Source organism: Dermacentor andersoni, chromosome 7 (genome assembly GCF_023375885.2).
Source record: "Dermacentor andersoni chromosome 7, qqDerAnde1_hic_scaffold, whole genome shotgun sequence".
Lineage (NCBI taxonomy): Eukaryota > Metazoa > Arthropoda > Arachnida > Ixodida > Ixodidae > Dermacentor > Dermacentor andersoni.
This window is the reverse complement of record NC_092820.1, coordinates 51513597-51531341: the sequence shown is the minus strand read 5'-3', so window position 1 is coordinate 51531341 and position 17745 is coordinate 51513597. Positions and strand designations below refer to the sequence as shown.

At 44.7% G+C, this 17745-nt stretch overlaps 1 protein-coding gene across 3 annotated transcripts in view; it reads left to right on the top strand.

Annotated features, from left to right (window-relative positions):
- The window catches only part of LOC126534452 (signal-induced proliferation-associated 1-like protein 2), a 188383-nt gene that overhangs the window by 86502 nt on the left and 84136 nt on the right, over window positions 1-17745 (top strand). For all 3 annotated transcript variants that reach the window (XM_050181729.3, XM_055072906.2, XM_055072907.2), the window contains exons 8-12: window positions 3609-3707; window positions 4347-4450; window positions 10983-11140; window positions 14867-14973; window positions 16799-16933. In XM_050181729.3, coding sequence (XP_050037686.2) covers window positions 3609-3707; window positions 4347-4450; window positions 10983-11140; window positions 14867-14973; window positions 16799-16933 — 603 coding nt within the window. The remainder of the gene's footprint in view (window positions 1-3608; window positions 3708-4346; window positions 4451-10982; window positions 11141-14866; window positions 14974-16798; window positions 16934-17745) is intronic.

Here is a 17745-nt window from a genome sequence, read left to right as displayed (position 1 = left end):
AATGATTTTCCCAATTGTCCAGTCATTTGGAATGAAACCTGAAGGAAGTGGCTGGGCAAATATCAAAGACAGATATGCTGTGGCAATATGCTTTGTGTTTTTAAAAATTTTTGAATTAATCTTGTTCATGCCGGAAGATGACGAACACTTGATTTTGTCAATTACCGTACAAAGATTGTCTCAATTGAAAACAATGGCTGGCATTGAAGAGTTTATGGGGGGTGCGTCAGATACTTTAGTATTAAGTAGATACCTAATAGTGTGCATTTCGTTGTTGTTTATGACTTTCCAAAATTGCCTCGGATTATTAATTTATAGGTTTGGTAGATCATTGTGGTAAAAGGAGTGTTTAGCATGATGCAATGTGTGAATGTGGCTCTGTTCAGCTTCGGAATATTTATCCCAGGCGCATAGGCATCCTCTTTGCTCGACAGCGCGATGACGAAGTTTTCTTTTTTCTAGCCGTTTTAGGACTTTTGTGAACGATGGTTTTTGCTGAGAGAAACGAAAGGTGACTTTAGGAATGAATTTGTTTGTAAGTTCACTTTGTTTTGAAGCGTGCCCAGTTGCTGTTAACGGAATGGTTTTGGAAAGTGGATTCAAATACAGGAAAGAATGTATTCATAGCTTCAGTTATTGCTTCGTAATTTCCTTTGTCGTGTAGACATTTTGTTTTCTTAAAGGTATCCCGTGCTAACAAACTGAGTGAAAAAGTGGCATGGATGACTTTATGATCACTGATCTCGGGTAACTAGCAAATGGATGAAAGGCTGTCAGGGTGGTCGCTTAGTGCGAGTTCGAGGACGTTTGCAGTTTGCTGCGAAATCCTAGTTGGCTCATTTACTAGCTGGGAAAGGTTAAAGTTAAGGCAGAAATCGACAAAATTCTGTGTGACCATCTCTGTGTCTTCGGATGTGTCTCTGTGTGTCTGGATAATAATTCTATTAACACGAGTACACTGATAATAATTCTATGTTACACGAGTCTATTTGTGGGAAGCTAAAATCGCCAAAGAGAAGGATTTGCACATTTGGGCAGGCTGTTAACAGCTCGCTTATGACGTTGTTAAATTTGTGGCAGAAATCAGGAGTGGCACTGGGGGGTCTGTAACAAGCGCCAAGTAGCACTTTTTTTGGAGAGGTATGGATTAACACTTCTGACATCTCAAGATCTGATGTAACATTAATTCGCAAGCACGGCAACTGCTTGCGAACTGCGACTAGTACACCACCACCACGAGCTACTGCGCAGTCGTTCTGATGGAGGTAGAAACCGGGAAGGTCTGTTAAAACTTTGCTATCAGTAACGTCGCTGCTCAGTCATGTTTCACTTAGTAATATTATGTCGCTACCGGTTGATACGACCATGTTAGACACCAACTCATGCTTTGGAAGGAAACATCGCACATTGGTGTGTATTATAGAAAGCAAAGCACTGTTTCTGGAGCAAGTCGGTGTTTTGTTGATTTCCCGTTTATAGTGATGTAACTGCTATGCTACTCTTTGACACTGTTTTAGGTGGCATCAAAAATGTACCTCTTTGAACCAATGAACAATGTCCTATAGCGGAGACAAAACGGAATGCTTTTACCTTATACAAACGTGACAAGTTGTTTTCGGGAATTTCAAAGTGGCCGCGAGAAGAGTTCACTGATGCTATAGTCGGTGCCTTCAAGCCTTCGACCATACGAAAGGATGTTTGGTTTTATGGAATGCAAATTTTGCTCTGAGAGTATGAGAGTGATTGGGGGATTGACGGCCGATGCAATGTGCACATTCTATTTCTTTTTGATGGTCAATCTTTCTGAGCCAGCAGAGGTATCTGAGCTGACAGGATCAGGAGTGCTGTAATAAATTAAGTTATCCCTCCGTGAATGATTTTCGGCATCGTCGATACATGCTTTGAGCTCAGAAATACGATAAGTAGCATGCTCAGCCGTGGTGCGCATTGCATCCACTTCGTTTTGAATGGTAAAAAGTGTCTGGTTGCAACCTTCAAGGTTGTTTGTTCGTTGGCTTAGGTCAGTAATTGCTTTGTCCGTAGAAGTCAGTTGAGACTTAAGACCCTGAATTTCACTGGTTAGCTGGGTCTGGCCGGCGATTAGTTTTCGCAATTCGGTCAGTAGGCTTTCAGGAATGTCACAGCCCGGATTTGTTTCCACGTCACTGGCCAAAATCAGCAAGACGTGGATTACGTGAGCACATTCGCCAGCAATGGGAACACAGCAGTGCGGGCTCGGAAACTGCACCAGGAAATAATTGCTTATTTTTTTTTGCAAGGAGAGCATATGGTGGACTAACCTGCATTGCAAGAGTAAAAGGTTTAGCGATCTGTGGAGATGCGCAGTCGCCGAGCCCACTAGGAGGTCACCCGGTCAGGATCGAATAAGCCGAAAAACCGAATCAACCGAAGTTGGATTAACGGAAGTTTACTCTATTCATGTTTGTTATATTGGGGTTTGAAGGTATTAGTGCAACACTTCTTGGTCTGCTACCACATCAACTGGCCCAGCAGTCAACGATTTTTAGTACGCACGCTCCTTGTACATTTCGTGATGAGAGCTCTGGACAGTACGTTAAACAGATTAAATTATTCCAAACACTTTGGTGTTTTAATGTGCGCACTGATTTGGTAAATTCTGCTCTGCTTGCATTGGAGAACTTGCATTGCAGAATAATTGTGCTATGCCTTCAGTCGCAGTTTTGTCTTCAACCAAGCCAGACTTTGCCTGGTCTATACCAAATGTTGCTGTATTTATCAACAGTTGGCGTAACATTGTCAATTGAATCATTGTTTGCTTTTACTTTGATGAGATACAGTTCGACCTCCATATTGTAATGAATATGGGTATAAGAACTAATCGATATCGTGAATTAAATTGAAGATTCGTTTGACCCTGCTTTATAAATCCAAGTATTCTACTGCTATAACGAAACCAAGAATGCAAGATCCGAGACATTATCAGTCACAGGAAAGCAAATATTCGTTTGCTCAGCTGCTAAAATATTGTGTTCTGGTAGCAAAAACGTTAGAAACTCGGGAAGAACAAATTGAAAAGGTCAACGCTGGACACACACGTGTGTTTTGGCCAGTGGTTTGACTTTGTTGGACCACAGGTGGCAAGCCAACATTCCGATGCTGTGTGATCCCCCTTATTGCTTGGGTGCTTGTTTACGACAGCGCAATTCATTTTTGTAAATTAGTGTTATTCCACATGCTGCTTAGCGTTGGGACAAGCTGCCGACAGGCCATTGACATCCGGGAATTTTTGCTGGCTGATTGGAGGTATCATGTGGGGCACTAAACCTCGCAATTTAATTTTTTTTTTCTACGTCTGCCGAGTGCTTGTGTGGAAGTCTCGGCAACAACATGGCAGAAGCATTCTTCAAAAGCTCTCGTCTGCTCTACGCAATGCCCCTCTGTCTGTCCGTATTTCCACTGGCTCTGGACTTCTCCTGCAAGTTTTAGAACAAATGACTCGGGGTTAAGGCAGCACCGCTGATAAGCTAGGCAGCTGGGGGTGTAGAACACACAGCTAAATCACAATTTCATGTTTTCAGCATCAAAGCGAATCGCTGGACAAGATGTATGTTTTTTGTTGGTTGCAGAAACGACGGGTCCGGCTTTCGAGGAGTTCCTCGAGATGCTGGGCCACAAAGTTCGGCTCAAGGGCTTTCAGAACTATCGGGCAGGCCTCGACAACAAGAGTGAGTGCATGTGAAATTCTTAAAGCTGGAACTTGGCGTGCATGCAAGGATTGTCTTGTCATTGCTTGAACTGTAGCTATTTCTGTTGAACCCCATCAGTTGCAACACCAACACCACTTTCTGACATTTGGGGAAGTACACAATAATAGACAATTTCAAAGATCACCCATGATTACCAGAAAGAATATAAATGAAGGGCCAGTGAATTGAATGCAATGACAGCAAAAGCGAGTTACAAGCTGTGCTTTAAATTTGAGCCACAAAGAACTATAGACGTCGTCTGAATTCTGCCTGCCTTTTGAGCAACTTAACCCAACTAAGAAAAATGTATTGTCACTTTAAAGATCAGCAAGTCCTGCACCAGGTGAGGTTACTTATTTATTTATTTATTTATTTATTTATTTATTTATTTAGCTCTAGATTAATTGTGAAACAGTTCTAGCCCGAATTTTTATTTCAGCTGCTCATAAGTTTCAACTGAAATAACAAAGCTGGTGACCCCATGAATGGTTTCAGGGTTGGGTGAGAGGTTGGAGTGTGATATATCACGATGCCTGATCTTTTTCTATATAATAGTTGTTTTTTCATTTATTGTGACAGTGATATGACAAGCTGTGCTGCTCATTTCTTGCTTTGCAGCGGACACCACCGGCCTCTATTCAGTGTACTCAACCTATGAGGACTGTGAGATTATGTTCCATGTCTCTACCATGCTTCCATACACACCCAGCAACAAGCAGCAGGTTAGTTGCCATCTCATGTCCCATTTCCGTATGTTCCTTCCAACGCCAAGGTAGCGGTTAGCATGAGGATTTAGGCATGTTGGCTTTGGATATCCATGTATTAAGTGCAAAAATAACGACACGTGCAGACCAACACACACAAGAGCACTTTGTGTGTCTCATCATTTTCGTTCCTATACATAGCCAAGCTAATGTGATCCAAAAGTTATTTCAATTAATGCAAGCAGGTATAAATGGTCATATTGTAAACCGTGTGATTAGATGACAATAACTACACTGTATGCGTAACATTGTTCAAAGCCCATCTATAAAAAAAAAATAATGATGAAGATTCACTAAAGCAGTACTTAAAAGCAAGCTTTACCTCGGGTGCTCCTATCTAAATACATGTAAAAGGAGAATTCATTTTTCTCAGCAATCACTGCACCAAATTTGACGAGCTTTCTTGCAATAAAAGAAAAGCTTAAATTCCTAGTGACTGTTGGTTTCGAATTTTTCATTTAGGTGGTCAGTCTTTTATTAAAAATTGGCAAAAATCGAAAATTTTCAGAAAATCAAGCTATCAAGTTTACAGTTCTGTAACTCAACTAAGAAAAATGATATCACAATTCTCTGAATTGCATCTAATAGCGCATCTAAAGCGGACCAAATTGATGTTACACATGAATGTCAAGAAATTTAGTAATATGGAAATACAGCTTTTGCAGAACCCTTGTACACAACGTAATGAATTCATGTAAGATATAAAGTGACATATCGAATTTGTCCGCTTTGAATGTTCTAATAGGTGCCTGTTACAGAATGGTGATATCTGTTTTTGATGCAGAGCTATTAATTTGTAAACTTTGTGCTTGTGTGTTTTTTGAACTTTCAAATTTCTGAAAATATTTTTAACAGAATTAAGGCATTAAATCAAAATTCCGCCTTTAACAGTCACTAGAATTTAATTTGCTCTCTCAAATGCAACAAATTTCATTAAGATCAGTCCCCGGTTTATCTCAGAAAAGTGTTTCTGCATTTTACATGTACAGTCGTCGGCCGTTTATCCAGACCTCACGGGGACTACGGAAATGTCCGAATAAACAGGTGTCCGAAAAAGCAGATTAAGGAAAAAAAAAATCCTTTATTTCTACGCACTTATTCTGGCTTGGCAGTAGGCTTGAAGAAATCGTGAATGCGCCATTGCACACTGTTCTGTTTACGCGCAATCAGATAAGCCTGAATCTCGGAGAGGATCGCAAGGTCACTACTATATAGGCGGCTGGAAGCACAGTCACTGCTTGTACACGCTCCGCATGCGACGGCAGTGTAGCACATGGTGCATCATCTTCTGACTCGGTGTCATTGTCTGGCGATGCAGCAGAAACCTGACGAATGATCTCGCAGTCGTTGAGTTCTGCGCATTGTCAGTACAGCAGTGTCAGCACCTGTGAAACTGTCAAATGAGACCGGAATCGCAATGCAACCGCTGCGCAGGTCTCGAAGAACATTTTCCGCGTCAGTAGGGAGCACATCGGAAGGCGACAAATCCTAGGCCTTTCGACACCTGCTTGCCGGCATTCCCCAGCGCAGTCTGCGCGGGCATTGTCGGCGCCATTAGACATTTGATGCGATGTTTCCGTATGCCGCGTTGGATCATCACAACTTCAACACAGCACAGAAAGCAAACACCACCACACCGTCACGCCGACACAAGTCACTCAAACGAAAAACGTGGCCTACTCGCAGCAATTTGCATGAAGAAAGAAACAAATCAGTTGCTGGATTGTCTTGACATGGCTTACTAAGGTGAGACTGGAACTGCTGTAGCTACGAACCAGGCAGAAACGATGATGGTGAGCGGGGATTTGCAGTAGCGCCACCTTGTGGGGCAGCAAGGAGGCTCAGTTCAAAACTAAAGTCGAACCATGCACCGGTCAGAGTCGGTGCATGGTGCTCTCGATCGAGTTGGCTCAAGGAGTGTCCGAAAAATCAGACGAGAGGTTGCAAGGTGTCCGAACTTTCGGCAGTTGTTATACATTATGGTCTATGGGGAGAATGGCGGTGCCACGAAGCAGACCGAATAATCATGCATGTCCGAATTTTCGGAGTCCGAAAGATCAGTCGCCGACTGTATTTACATAGGCCACGCTGGAGCTGGGTCCGAGCTAAAGCTTCCTCTTAAGTGCCACCGTTAACAGCAGAATCCATTTCTTCATCTGACGTACTACCCTGCGAAAGGTTGATAGCAACATAGTCATTGTAGGGTGCAGATCATAGAACTGACCCATGAAAACAACTTGCAGAAACTGAGTAAAGGTACAGCTAGGGCTGTCAGTGAAGGCACTGAAGTTCTTATTTGGCAGTCCTTTATAATTTATCCTTACCTTGTTTTTTTGTGATATGATCTAAAAAACAGCAGTATTGTGTGAGGCACAGTAGTGTTTTGAACACCACCAACTCAGTCTTCATTAGAAATGCACAATTCTAATTACAACTGCATTGCTGTTGCAATGTGCAGTGGAAAAGACAAACACTGAATACCGTATTTACTCGCATAATGATCGCACTCGCGTAATGATCGCACCCCTAAATTTTGTCGTCAAAATTCGATTTTTTTTATTTCCCGCGTAATGATCGCACCCCGAACTTGCCGCAGCAATATGTCGTGTGCCAAGTCTAGCTAATAATGATTGCGCTTACCATCTGTTGAATGCTACGCGAACGACTATTCAAGACGAACCAGGCGGTCTGCACGCACCAAACACTCTTAAGTAGATGCCTCATTTCATTACTTTCATCACTTTCCGCACTTCCATGACAAAAAGAGGTACAACCAAACTTTCCTTTATTATGTCTAGGCTTTATAATGGTTGTGGTCAACAACAAAAAAGGCTCCTTTCGATTCTTCTCATCTGCACTCGTGGGCAAGCAACAAATCGCAAGCGGCAACGATAGTAGCCACGTTTACACTGATACGTTAAAAGTGTACCTTATTCATACGCCAACGCTTGTAACACAGCTAAGATATTCACCCACCCTTAGCGCAAACATGCGGTATTAGGATAGTAGTGAAGACAGATGTCGCAGTTTCCGCAGCATGCCCGCCATGTGTTTCTATGTCACTGGCAGCTAAGCGCGCCCATCTGTTTCTGCCCCCTCAAAGTGGACATGGCTACGTTATTGCCGCAAACTTACCGATATTAACGATATTATTCATTACTGATACGGAAAAAACTGTTTCAATGCATGTAATGTACTCACGAGAAGAAAAAAAAAAGATCGCGTTCGGCGCTTTCGGCTTGCTCAGCCGGCCGCCATTTTTGTTTTGGTGTCCCGCACCCGCATCCCGCAGCAAACGGGGGACAAAAAAAATATTTTTTTTCGCGGGAAATTTAACCCGCGTAATGATCGCACCCCTGAATTCGCGTCAATTTTTTCCGACAAAAAAGTGCGATCATTATGCGAGTAAATACGGTAATGATTCAGTGGTCTAGAGCAGTGCATTCTCTTTAGGTAAAGAGCTCAGCTGAAGGCGGAGTTAAACAGTACAGTCGCCGACTGATTTTCTGGACTCCAAAAATTCGGACATGATCGATTATTCGGTCTGCTTCGCGGCACAGCCCTTCTCCCCGTAGACCATAATGTATAACAACTGCCGAAAGTTCGGACACCTTGCAACCTCTCATCTGACTTTTCGTACACTCCTTGAGCCAACTCGATCGAGAGCACCGTGCACCGACTCTGACAGGTGCATGGTTCGACTTGCTGAACGCCATTTTAGTTTTCAAACTGAGCCTCCTTACTTTCCCACGAAGTGGCGCTACTGCAAATCCCCACTCATCATCATCGTTTCTGCCTGGTTCGTAGCTTCAGCCAATGCTACAGCAGTTCCGGTCTCAGCTTAGCCATGTCAAGACAATCCAGCAGCTGATTTGTTTCTTCCTTCGTGCACAATGGTGCGAGTAGGCCACATTTTTCGTTTGTGCGACTGGTGTCAGAGTGACGGCGTGGTGATGTTTGCTTTGTGTGCTGTGTCGAGCTTGCGGTGATGCAACACGGCATACGGAAACATTGCGTCGAGTGTCTAATGGCGCCGACAGGGCCCGCACAGACTGCGCTGGGGAATGCCGGCAAGCGCGTGCTGGGAGGCCTAGGATTTGTCGCCTTCCGATGTGCTCCCTACTGACGCGGAAAATGTTCTTCGAGACCTGCGCAGCGGTTTCATTGCGATTCCGGTCTCATTTGACAGTTTCACAGGTGCTGACACTGCTGTACTGACATGCGCAGAAGTCGACGATGGCGAGATCATTCATCAGGTTTCTGCTGCACCGCCAGACGATGACTCCAAGTCGGAAGATGACGCACCATGTGCTACGCCGCCGTCGCATGCGGAGCGTGCACAAGCAGTGACTGTGCTTTCAGCCGCCTATAGTGACCGTACGACCCTCTCCGAGATTCAGGCTTATCTGATTGCGCGTAAAGCGAACCGCGTGCAACAGCGCTTTCACGATTTCTTCAAGCCTACTGCTGAGCCCGAATAAATGTGTGGAAATAAAGGATTTCTTTTTTTTTCTTAATCTGCTTTTTCGAACACCTGTTTATTCAGACATTTCCGCAGTCCCCGTGAGGTCCGAATAAACGGTCGGCGACTGTAGTGAAGTTCCAGCTAGCTTTCAACCAGTTGCAGTTTGATGGATTTACACAGGTTCTGAGCTTGGCTAGTAGGTTTACATTCATTGTGGTAAAACAGCACAGATAGCAGAACAAGTAAAGCAGACAAGACAAACATATTATCTTGTTTGTTTGACTTGTGCCATCGTCTGCGCTGTTTTGTCAATGATGTTTGTGGATTAAATTGGGAACATGCAGCCTTTCATCCTTGTATTGCGATAGCAATTACACAGACACTCTGGCCACACTACTTGCATTGGCGTCATGTTGTGTTCAACCAAAGCCCACTTTGGGCAGTGAGATAAACTGCAGCACTAAGATTCCATGCACACCACACAGCGTTCGTCTGCTTAACACTGAGCGCGAAAGTGATCGTATCTCATATACCCGAAAGCAATTAGTGGAGATTATGGCCCCTTTGTGCAAGTCTACGTTCGGCGCCGAATCCGCACGCAATGCCTGTCGGGTGGCATCAAAACTAGCATTCTAGTGCATTCCCAGATGATCGCTCAATCACGGCCAGATGCGAGGCACTCCATGCTGCGACCGCCATCTCAAACGCCATTAGCAATTTCAGATCCGTGGGACAAGAATTTCCTTGATTTTTTGATGCATTTTTTCTCACCAATGTGCACATTACGCACTGCACTGTGTGCAGAGCTGTCATCACATGTCGGTAGCAACATGCGTGCTGCTTCAAACAGGCGATCAACAAACAAGATGGTGGCCATGATGTGTTTCCAGTGCACGCAATCGCTCCCGGCACTTGATTCTTATTGTAAACAAATATGGCTGCGCCCACGCAAGTGTAGTGTGGTGGTATTTTACACAATTTTAGTGCAAAACAATTGCATTCGAGCACATTTTGGAGCCTGCTAGCCTTGCACGAGTAGGTAATATGCAGGATTACGTTCCCGGCAAGTTTTGTTGATGCAGGATTGTAGTACAGCGACATTTTGTTGTCGCGAGGCACGAAATACATTGAATCCTGTGGGTGTTCACCGGGAATACGAAAATATTTTGTTGCGAGAATTTCATTGTCGCCGAATTTCGTTATCGTGCGTTTCGACTGCATAACCGTAGGTGCAGGGAAAATGAATGTGTCAGTGTTTCTCATCTTGCGGCTTGGTCAGGCTGGAGATAAAAGAGTAGCAGCCGAGTGCATTTTAACAAGTACATACGTTACAGTAAACATAAGCCATGTAGATCAACCAGCAGAGCCAACCAATAAGTGTCCCAGCTGTGCATCTAGGCAAATCTACTGGGAAGGTATCGCTTGACACGGGCAGTCATCTATTGGACATCGGTGAGAAATTTGTTTTATTTTAATAGCGAGCTTTAGCTTGTTCGTAAAGGCATTAGCATTGGGGGAATACCAGGTTACCTGAGAGGTGTATGGCAGCAACAACGCATGTCGCGATATCGTGTGACACGGAATTTGACCACAGAACATGCAAAGCTAGTACTGCAATGCTAACTGTTCATGCAAAGTGTCAGTAGTGACGTAATCTTAATGTGCAGTCCTTTTACGATTGTTCTTCAATGATAGCATTCATGAATCAAAACGGCATGTTTACACATAAGCTAAAACTCTTGAAAGACAATTTTCTGTTTTGTCTGACTGCTGCAAGCCGAGCTTAAAGCTTAGTGTTCCTGCCAGCGCAACTTGAAACGTCAACATTAACTGCACCAACTTTTCTGTCTTTCCACGAACAGCCAGCAGACATGGTGACAGCCAGTTATGGTGTATTTTCCCAAACCAATCATTGATTTAGGAATGTGGCCCTTGTATACGGCCATCATTTATGAGCTACTGCTTTGGCGCTGCAAGGTGTATTGAAGTGAGTAATTAAGTGACCTGGACATTTTATATATGCAGCTGTTGCGCAAGCGTCACATCGGCAACGACATCGTCACCCTCGTGTTCCAAGAGCCCCGAGCTCTGCCCTTCACGCCCAAAAACATCCGGTCACACTTCCAGCATGTCTTCATCATCGTGCGCGCCATCGAACCCTGCACCTCCAAGACGCGGTACAGGTCAGTTGCCCGGTTACATACGTTGTAGTTTTCTGTACAGTACAGACTGCATTTGTGCTTGCTGTCTTGTGGGCGAGTTCCCCAGATACTCCAGTGGACAGTTGGAACAGGAAAATGCCAGTCAGAGGTCATCTCACCGTAGCCTTGGCGATGATAAGAGAGTGCCTTGTCGTCGTGCTTTCGTACCATGTTGTTATCACAAATGTTGCCGCAGTCCGCATCTCGAAAACTGCTGCACTGTTGTAAATAAAAACAAAATGGCCACCTAGCATCAGCAGGCTGTGATAAGGGTAAGCGTTGTTTGCCTGCTGTCGCTTGATGGCGGTCGCTAGCATTAGACGTGGTCTGAGCCGAAGCTTTGCTCATCGCATGGTGCTTACTGCCTGCACCAGTGCTTTTTACCCCTTGATTATCAGTCAGGATTTTTGCAGGATTCTATACATTAACGCTTACTGGCGGGATGCTGGCCATAGTGGCTGTTCCAAGAACCTTTGAAGTAATGTTGCGGGATCCTCCTCCCCCGTACTCTTGGGACAAAGGAACGTTAACACAGTAGTGCAAACAATCACAAGGGCATTTATTGCACCTTTCATAGATCAATGCCAGCTGGCCGAGTTGCTACCCACAAAACATGCCGATAGGCGCGCGACAAATCTAGAAGTCCGACTCACCGTGACCGGATAGCGAGCGAATATGTTCGCCCCATGCTGGATCCCAAGGCCTGGTCGTTCGCGCGTACGGTCACGCGAACGGTGGCGTGTTTGAAGGCGGCCACGCGAGACGGTCTCGCAGAAGCATGGATCGGCGCACGCGCGGCACGGCACGTCCGCACTGCTTGCTGCCCGAACCAAAGAGGAAGCGCCTTGCCTTTCGGCACCCCAGTAACCCCGCGTGTCGGCGGCGTTAGCAGCGCAACACTCGCGCCATCTCTCGTACTGCGCCTCAACCACTCCGACCGCCGCCAGCGCCAGGCCACGCGAGCCGTGCGGGAAAACCAACATATCAGGGGATGCGTGAGAGTCGCGCATCCCCACAATGTTTACTGCTGAAACATTAAAACCTCCACTGAAACTTAAAATATCTCGATTATTGCATTAATATTTTTGCTGCTTTATGCTAGTTATGAGAGGTATAGCAAATAATACTTGCAAATTATTGCCTATATACTAAGTTCGTGCTTGCTCTAAAATGTATCAGCTTGTGCCACTGTTTAGGAATGTTTACCTGCAGGGCGTTTCACATGCTTTGAACTTAACTTGAACAAAAAAAAAAAGTTCTGCGTCATTGATGATTGGGAGCGCCAGCATGTCGTTCAGTCATATTGAACTACTCTATTGTACTTTTGCAGTGCACTTAGTTACCTAATTACTATCGTCAAATACCAGCATATAAAGAACAAGGGACAAATGTAGAGACATACACAGCGCTGGTTTGTCCCTTGCTTTTTGTGCACTGGTATCTGACAATCATGAATAACCAGCTAGCCCAAATGTTAGCTCTAACCTAATTATTAAATATCAGTTGCGCAAATATGTAAGGTCATACGTAGGCTGTAGTAAATGAAGATGCTCACTGTTCAGAAACACACGTCGCAGTTATTTTCATGTTCTCGTACCTCACATTCAGGGTTCTCAAACATGTTGGTCCCAGGGAACCCTGCTAAGCTCCATAAAATGCCAAGGAACCACCCCTTCTCTAGTAGAGAGGTTAGGTGTAACACGCAACATGTTTGGGGCCAACGGTGGTGGTGGGCAGCTTATTTTGATAGAGATATGCAACCCAAATGGTACAAACCGGGTGCAGTCGTCGTGAGCCAAGACAAGACAGCATCACGTCCAGGCATGCCAGAAAGAATGACAGTTTTCAGTGCTTACACACGGGAACACTTATACATTTCATCAGAAAAGGTCTTAGAATTAGTGCCGACTCTACTTTGAGTACAGTAAAACCTCGTTAATTTGGATTTGATGGGACCGAAAAAAATTTCAGAATTAATCGAATATCTAATTATCGAGGGTATCAAAAAAAATGTAAACAAATGCTTACTACATCAGCACGCTTTTATTTACTGAAGGAATCGGCAAGTCCTGTTTCTATTTTGCAGAAAAGCAGTGCAGGATCTGCAGTTCTCGCCATCTCATGACTGATTAGTGCTCGCAGCGGCAGAGGCCTCGTGACTTTTTCTTCTGTGCAGCCACGACGCGCTTCTTCTGAGACACGCTTTTCACTACCGCATACACATCCTGATTATTTTTTCGCCAGTGAGCTGGTCGCCAAAAGATTGTTCGTTCATCTCTATGTAGCCGGCACTCTTGATCTTTGACAGCTTTGCACCAAGTTAAAACGAAACTACTGTTCATCACAAACGCTGCAGGTAAAACACCGTGGCTACTACTGATGCAATCATGGAGGGCAACCTTGCGGTTCTGAAGGCAAGCGGCTTATGCATGAAACAAATCAAAATTAAACTACCGTTCGTTGCAACAATTGCGGACGAAACCCTGGTCACTATCAATGCAATCATGGATGGCGACCACTCAGTTTTGAAGGCTAGAGGCTGATGCGCACAGCAAGTCAAAACGAAACTGTTTGCCGGAACTGCTCTGGATCAAACTGGTGGCACGATCCGTGATCCATCCATGATCTCTCCATGATCGACAGTCATGGATGGCGACTACTTCGTTATGAAGACACGCGGCCAGCTACCAGCGTGGTGTTGTGTGCGGCGGTAAATGCAAGAATAAAGGCTCTTTAATGGCACAATCAGGCACGAAGCATTCCAGCATTGCTGTCAGTCACGTATCCGGCACGATTTCTGCAGACGACTATGACGATGCAGGCTGTGCTGCTTCGTTTCGGTTGGAAGCTTGCGCTATTTTTGCTCTTGCGTTGCACATTTGCAGTGCTCTGCACTTACCGAGCTACCATACTAGAACCAACTGTGTTGCACTGCTCCATGCATTTTTTTTAATCCTCCGACGTATACATCAGCGCACCCGCTAGCGACACCTATCTACAAATGGGAGCAATACACATAAGGGTAGGTTACGGCCTCTGAGATTTAAGTGCAAAAACTTAGGCACGCTGGCTGTTTTTGGAGGCTGGATGGCTACAAGCTGCTGATGGAATTATTGCGCAGCTCGTATGTTCCTTTTACGCACTGTGATGTGCTTTTTGACACTCGGGCATGTGTAATGGAAGTTCCTTGGATTGAGCGCACCTCGTGTTTGCCACCTTAGCAATTTGGCGAGCATGAAACCAGGGAAAATTTATCAGAGGTTCACGGAACACCAAGGAGGAGCCTGCAGAAGCCCTGGGTTCCGCAGAACCCACGTTGAGAACCCATACCTTACGTAGTTTTTTCTTTGCTTTGAAGAGAGCACACAAATTATGGACAAAGTTCCAGCACGTTTGCAGAGTTCAAGCATGTTTGCTTGCTTGAACTGTGGTACTGTCAGTGACTGACTACCACATATTGGCCACAAAGCAAACGGACAAGAGGTTTTCATTCGGCATTAGACAGTGGTGACCCCAGTGGGGATTGCACATTAATAATAGCCAGCGCGAATTGTGCTTGGTAATGCAGAAATGTTTGCTTTTAGCTGACAGCCTCATGCAAGCTGCAATTGGCCTGTTCAGGAGTTTGATAATCTCTTATGAACTTAACCAGTCTACCATTTGCAAAGAATAATGTGGAAGCTGCCTTTCATTTTAACATCATTACAGTGTTGCCGTGAGTCGATCCAAGGAGGTCCCCGTGTTTGGTCCTCCAATCCCCGACGGTGCCACATTTCCAAAGTCCAAGAAGTTCACCGACTTCATTCTTGCCAAAGGTATCGTGTGCCCTGCTTTGTGGAAGCCCTTCTCTTGCCCAGCACCTTTTCTCTGTGTCCAAAAGGCTGAATGTGACTGCCTAGTGAAGCATCGCTATAACTACCTCAACCAGGCACCTGGGTCAAAGAAATGGTCAGTCCGGTTGGTAAAAGTGTAAGTTCAGTAATGTGTTCGCTTGAACTAGATGGTTAGATTAGGTCATGGCTATTAATTACCCTCCATACTTGAAAAGTTGTAGTGCACCTAACTGGAAAATGGGAGGCGCCCACACTCGTGGTTTCTCATTGTACAGTCGAATCTCGATAAATCAAGCTTGAAGGGGCCCGAAAATTTCTTCGAATTAATATAAAGGCAGCTAATGAAGGGAGGACTTAGTGGTGCTTGTGCACTAAGCTGACACATGAGTGGGAAGTTCCAGAAGGTTTATTCACAAGTATTTACAAATTACAGTCAGTAATTAGGCGTGATAGGAGATGGCAGGTTCACGCGTGTATAATTAAAGGAAACATATAATGTCTCATGACAATTGCCCCCTTTGAACTTTTGGTATGCTTCACCGCATATTACTGCTGTACTGGGCCAAAGCAGACTTTTGGGAACCGGCATTATACAATGCGCCATGCTTTCAAGTTTCAGTTTTATTGCTTTGTTTGTACAGTATGTCATACAAAATGTGCAAGAAATGTTGCCGTGCTTTGAAGCCATTGACAAGGATTACAAAGATGGAGTTGGTGCCACTGCTAACATCGGCGAATTGTTTCAATGAAAAGCGCCGAACAGCAAGAAGCGTGGTAGCTAACGTCGAAATAGCTAGGCCTAGCATTGCTGTGGTGTGGCTCTGGCTGTCAGCAGATCTGCATGCCAGAGCGTCGGCTCGAGGTGGCGTGATAATCAAAATGGCGGTTGTGGTGGCTTCAATTAATGTCATTTCGGACCTGAGGGCATGGCAAAAAGTCCAGAAAATTGGATAGCGAAGCTTTTTGTGTCCAAAATTTCAGATGTTCTTATACATTCATTCTTTGGGGTGCCCCGAATGCATCCAAATTATCGGGCATGTCCAAAAAATTGGGGGCCCAGAAAATCGGTCGTTGGTCGGACAGCCATCACTAACAGAAGTAGTCCATGATGCGCACCTGCACACGCCTGCGCACAAATTTTTGCGACAGGATTCTTTTCCCCCACACGCGCAACGTTGAGGGGTCTCTCCTAAGCTTTTCCTCTACGGCGAGATCAGAGGAATGCTGGTCAGAGGCACTGCTGCGTGATTTGGTGTACTACCGAGAGCATTGCCAGAGCACAATATCTTCGAATTAACCATCACAGATGCTTGCATGTTTGAATTACAGGGCGGTTTTGCCCATTGGAATACACATAACTTTGACGGGACCACAGCGTCGGTTCAAATAAACCAAAAGTTTAAAATAAGCATGTTTGAATTAACGAAATTTGGCTGTATCATGGCTGCATGAGACAAGTTCTTGCTTATCTTTAGATGATGTCCTAAGTTTATGTTTTGTAAAAGTAGAATGTCCTCATTTCATGCAATAAGTGCTGATGCTCAGCTAGGCTTGGAACTTCTATTGCTTTTGTTTCCTTTTTTTAATTTCCGAAATGGAGAAAGGAAGGTATTCCAACAGGTGTCAGGCAAGGGCACGTTAAGGGGTCCGTAATGCTAGACGTTCGAGACTTAGGGCATATGTAGCGTACGTTTTGTAGCTTACATTGTAATGTACCAGTGTAGCGTACATTGTGAAATGCAGCCTGTGTTGCGTGATTCCAAGAAAAGAGCTCATCCGCCCTCATTCTGTCACCATTGCCTTTCAGTGATCAATGCAGAGAATGCTGCCCATCGATCTGAAAAGTTTGCTACCATGGCACAGCGAACGCGGCAGGAGTACCTCAAGGACCTCGCAGCCAACTACTCTACCAACACCACACTTGACTCGGGGCCCAAATTTTGTAAGTTGCCGCCCGATTTCCTGGCGTGTTTGTGATGGTCACAAGTGCTCAGGGCTGCACTTGACAATTTGTTGATCAACAGTGTCCTTTGTAATCTTCGTTGGTCTTGTTGATTTTCCTTTTGCTTGTTCTGCAAGGTTGCTTTGCCGTTAGTGCCGTGTTGACGTCTTCAACATATGCAAGCATTCTGGTTGCTTCACAAGTGGCAGGACCCGTGTTTGCAAAACTTCATTCCTAACCATGAGGGTCACGCTTTCTTTAATTGCAGACTTAGATTCTTCCTAGTGGCTTATTTTTGAGAAAGAACATGCAAATTATTTTTGGTGACATTATAGCAACACGACTTTTCTTTGTGTGCAATGTCATATACAGTTAAACCTCGATATAACAAAATCGGTAAAACTGGCAGATTGCTTCGTTTCATAGAAATTTCGTTGTATCAAAATTCAAGTTTTATGCAAATAAGTGCACTCGTCTATATATATATATATATTTTACACGGAAGCGGCCACAAAACTACCTGAATTATCAGGCATTGAAAAAAAAAACAAAAAAATTCATTTTGATGGATTTGAAAGTTGGCGATGAAAAATACGGTTTCACGCCGTGTTCACAATATCTTCACATCGGCGGTACCCATTGAAAGAATGGCTGCACTGAAAAAGACGCACACCGACCTACCCCCCCCCCTCCACTCAGCCCCCCTTGTGCACTCTTGTGCACTCCGAAAACTCGCTCTCCTCCCCTTTTCCTCTTGCTCGCATGGGAGACGGCGCTCGTCAAGCCACTATTAAGTCACTCGCACCCAAAAT